At 40.4% G+C, this 4,841-nt stretch overlaps 1 protein-coding gene across 1 annotated transcript; it reads left to right on the top strand.

Annotated features, from left to right (window-relative positions):
• Positions 1 to 2,675: 2,675 nt before the first annotated feature.
• Positions 2,676 to 4,484, top strand: LOC138568845 (general transcription factor II-I repeat domain-containing protein 2-like). Its single transcript, XM_069646617.1, has one exon. It carries the CDS (start codon positions 2,676 to 2,678, stop codon positions 4,482 to 4,484), a length of 1,809 nt encoding a protein of 602 aa, XP_069502718.1.
• Positions 4,485 to 4,841: the final 357 nt, after the last annotated feature.

The following is a 4,841-nucleotide window of genomic DNA, read 5'->3' as shown; positions in this document are numbered from 1 at the left end:
ATTTGTTTTAATACTCTGTGTAGTTCCATTGCAGCTTCTGTAGAAGGTCTGTAATAGTCTAGTTTGTTTTGGTGTTCTACTGCCATGAGTAGTAATTGGTGTAAAGTGACACCGCCTATGTTGTAGGCAGCTAAACCTGTGGGGGCAGTGACAACAGCTGACAGTTTGTTGTTTGTCAATTGTTGAAGGAATTTGCTGATGATTTTGATTAAGAATGTTTTGCCAGAACCAGCTTCACCACTGAAGTACAGTAGTATAGGTTTGTAATTTTGGCAGGTGCATTCTTTATTTTCATGTTGTACACCATGTGCAATTTCTTTTGTTACTTCTTGAAAAATGATACGCTGATCATTGTTTAGTTTTGATTGTAGTATAGTTAAGTCTTCTTTATCTTCATACTGACACATGGTGTTTTCTACTTCCGTCATAGCTAATTCTGCCTCATTTGCTTTTAGTGGCTGTCCCAGTGGTTCTTGGCTTCCTGTTACAGAAGGTTGACTACTGTCAGGAGTGTCCTTATCTAGTTGGGCCTGGAGTTCTTCATCATGTTGCTGTTCATTGTGCAACATTGTTTTGTAGTGTGTAAAGTTTACATCAGTTATAGTGGTTTCATTTGCTTTGAAAGCATCTTCGTAGGAGTCATAGTTATCTAGTATTTCTTCTTCTTTTCTCCATGGTTTAAAGAGTTGTAGCAGGGACATGTAATATAGTTCTTTATGTTGAGGAGTCTTTAATGACAATTTGATATGATTATTATATGGTGAATTTTACTAAGCTACCTTCACAATTTGACACTCTGTATCTACCTTTTTTTTCATCAGGTTTTATATTATTTTTGTATATGAAGTTTTGGGCTATGTGGTATAGACACATGGTTTCCAAAGTGGTACTTCTGTTTGGGTAGTATGTGTTCAGCAAATTGTTTTTTAAAATGTCTTGGCTGTTGGGATCATGTATGGCTATTGCTTCTATGTCGTTGTATGATTTCAGAACTCTTTTTCTAAATTTAGCAGGACTAAGACTTAGCCATACTATATTTTCAGATTTTCCATACAAAGCAGTACCGGTTAAATGATCTGCTGCATCATAGTAGCCACATTCTCTATGGGAGAGTATTTTTATGCCCAAGCTGTATAATTTCTGAGACAGTGTTTTGTCTGATGACAGGTCATTCCAGAGGTCTTAGAGCTCTGTTTTTTCTGCTTTGGTTAAGTATGCTGTAACATATCGTGCAACTGCAGTGGAATTGTCTGCAATGTACTGCACATCTATGTTTGCATTCCATAAGAGGGCAATGATTGCATTGTAATCATTGATATATTTTTCTTCTTTTGTTCTTTTTATGTAATATGTATTCTTAGGTGATTTACCTTTAACACTATGTCTAACTGAAGACATGAAGTTGTTCACTCTACCTGTTTTTGTAACTGGTCTAGGGAAACTAAAGCGGCATTTGGTGTAGTATTTCAATTTGTTTTTGTATTTGCAACAACAATATTTGCCACATTTGTGTCTTTGAAATTGTAAAATTTGTGCATGAAGATCACTATTTGTTGCTTCCGATGGAATTTCACAAGTGACATATTTTTCGATGAACTGTAACACAGTGGCATCATTGTCTTGACCAAATTTAGGAGCATCTTTAATCCATAAAAGCATGTGGATATGTGGTGCTCCTCTGGCGTGGTATTCTTTTCTCCAAAAGAAGTGTTGCACTTCTCCGAGGGGAGGAACAGTTTTATTACAAATAAAGTGTAACATAGCAATGAAGTGATGATGAAAATATCTTGAAACATTAACAGGATCTAGAGAACAAAGTTCTCCAGGTGTTAGTATATCTATGTTTGTTTTTTTTTTTGGATATGCGTAGGAAATCATGTAACTCTTCCCATGCATATTCTGCACAACTTAATGTAACAAACCAAGTGGGTGGGCCAAGGTTTCTTATCATACAACGTACATCTCCATGACGTCGGAACCAGTACTCTTTAGTACCACGCATGTTTGCTAATAGATTTGTAATACTTAATTGTAAAACCTCATCTTTTTGTTGCACTTTTTGTAATAATTGTGTAGCTGACATATTTTTAAAGTGGGTTCCTGATTTTAATGTGTGTGCAACTCCGTAACATAGGGTTGCTAGTTCACTTTCAAAGAGTAGGTGGAATATGTATTCCACATTTTGTCTAAATCTGGGATCTTCAGAATACATCCGTAACGAGCGGTATTCTGATGCTGTTATTTGAATAGGTCTATCATTGTACCTTCCTCCTTTGCCAGTAGGAAAGAGTAGAGGAAAAGCACGTGCTTCTATACTTTTTTCCCATATGCTGATTGGTGATCCTTTTGTTTGTCGCATTTGGTACGTTGCTAGTGGATCTTCTACGGTGTCATTAGAGTGCAATGGATGAATTGTATAATGGTCTAAAGCAGACATGGGCAAACTACGGCCCGCGGGCCACATACGGCCCGTTAGGCTTTTTAATCCGGCCCGCCGAACTTGTCCAAATTATAGTAAAAACCTCCTTTTTTTCCCCTTTCCCTGCAATGCCCACGTTTCCCCAATAGATGGCGCACTCAAAACACATTGACCGTTGTTGGAGTGGCGCGTATTTCTCTTTATTTCACTTTAATTTTCACTTCGTTTCACGTCACCATTAAGCCCTCCTGTAAAAATGAGCGGACCAAAGAGAAGGAAAGTGGACAGCGAATGCCGAGTGTTTAATAAGGAGTGGACAACAAAATACTTCTTCACTGAAGTCCGATCAACGGCTGTATGTCTGATATGCCAAGAAGCTGTTGCGGTTTTCAAAGAGTACAATATCAGCCGTCACTTTGCCACGAAGCATGCAAACTATGCTAGCAAGCAGTCAACACAAGAACGGGCGGCTACTGCTCAGAGGTTGGCAGCTAATTTACAGAGTCAACAGAACTTTTTTCACCGACAAACTGCAATTCAAGAGTCAAGTACCAAGGCAAGTTATTTGCTGGCATTCAAATTAGCAAAGGCTAGCAAGCCTTTCTCCGAAGGCGAGTTTTTGAAAGAGTGCATGGTAGAGACAGCAGGTCTCTTGTGTCCGGAGAGCAAAGCCAAGTTTGAAAAAATCAGTTTAGCACGCAGGACAGTGACTCGCCGCGTGGAACTGATTGACGAAGATATAGTCAGCGAGTTAAACAAAAAGGCGGAGTCCTTTAAGTTATATTCACTAGCACTGGATGAAAGTAACGACATAAAAGACACTGCTCAGCTCCTAATTTTTATCCGAGGGATTAACGACAGTTTTGAGATAACGGAGGAGCTTTTGAGCATGGAATCACTGAAAGGGAAAACGCGAGGAGAGGACTTATATGAACAGGTGTCTGCTGTCATCGAGAGAATGAAGCTACCTTGGAGTAAACTTGCCAATGTCACCACGGATGGATCGCCAAATTTAACTGGAAAAAACATCGGGCTGCTGAAAAGAATCCAGGATAAAGTGAAAGAAGAAAACCCTGACCAGGATGTTATTTTACTTCACTGCATCATTCATCAGGAGTCTCTGTGTAAGTCTGCATTGCAGCTTAATCACGTCGTGGATCCAGTTGTAAAACTTGTTAACTTCATACGAGCAAGGGGACTTAATCATCGTCAGTTCATTACGTTCCTGGAAGAAACTAATGCGGATCACCAGGACCTACTTTACCACTCTCGCGTCCGCTGGTTAAGTTTGGGGAAAGTGTTTCAACGAGTCTGGGAGCTCAAAGACGAGATTCGCTCATTTTTTAATTTAATGGGGAAATCCGAAGAATTCCCCGAGCTGAGCGACACAAACTGGCTTTGTGACTTTGCGTTTGCTGTGGACATATTTTCACACATGAATGAGCTGAACGTGAAGCTACAGGGGAAAGATCAGTTTGCGCACGACATGTACACAAATGTGAGAGCCTTCAAATCCAAGCTGGTTTTATTCTCCAGGCAAATGTCAAACAAATCTTTCGCACATTTCCCCACACTAGCCGTGCAGAAAGAGGCCGCCCGAAATGCGAAGAAATACTGCAAATCACTGGACGATCTGCACAGAGAATTTTGCCGTCGGTTCTGTGATTTTGAAAAAATTGACAAGTCACTTCAACTGGTGTCCTGTCCCCTGTCACAAGACCCCGAATCAGCACCGCAGGAGCTGCAATTGGAACTGATCGATCTTCAGTCTGACTCCGTCTCAAAGGAGAAGTTCAAGTCTCTTAAACTGAATGACTTTTACGCTTCACTTAACGAGACCGCGTTTCCAAACCTCCGGAGGACGGCGCAGAAGATGCTGGTGTTGTTTGGCTCGACCTACGTGTGTGAGCAGACGTTTAGCGTCATGAAAATCAACAAAGCCCATCACAGATCCAAGTTAACTGACCAACACCTCAGATCTGTCCTGAGAATTGCCACAACAAAACTAACTCCAGACTTTGATGCACTGGCAAAAAAGGGAGACCAACAACACTGTTCCCACTGAAATGGTGAGTTTTTCTGCTGTGTTATGAAAAAATGCATATGGAAAGTTTGGAAGTGCGTCTTTTAATTAAGAGCAATGCGCATTTACGCACAGCAGCGGTACAGTAGCTTAATTAACACGCCGCACATCGCTCTTAATTTAAATTTAAATTTTCAGCTGCAGGTAGGATATTTAATACAGCCTATGTCTGTGTGCTTGGCAACGATACACGTGTACTGTTTGCGCGTGAAGGCGAGGCGAGTTTGTAGAGCGCGCGGTCAGGACAATCCATCCATGATTTTGCGGAGTTTAACACAAGTAGATATTATTGAGCTTGAGTATTTCGTTGTGTAATAATATGTTTTGAATGTTGAAAGT

Source organism: Ambystoma mexicanum, chromosome 2q, assembly GCF_040938575.1.
Source record: "Ambystoma mexicanum isolate Mex_15411 chromosome 2q, UKY_AmexF1_1, whole genome shotgun sequence".
In the NCBI taxonomy this organism is placed as follows: domain Eukaryota; kingdom Metazoa; phylum Chordata; class Amphibia; order Caudata; family Ambystomatidae; genus Ambystoma; species Ambystoma mexicanum.
This window is presented reverse-complemented; position numbering and strand designations above follow the sequence as displayed.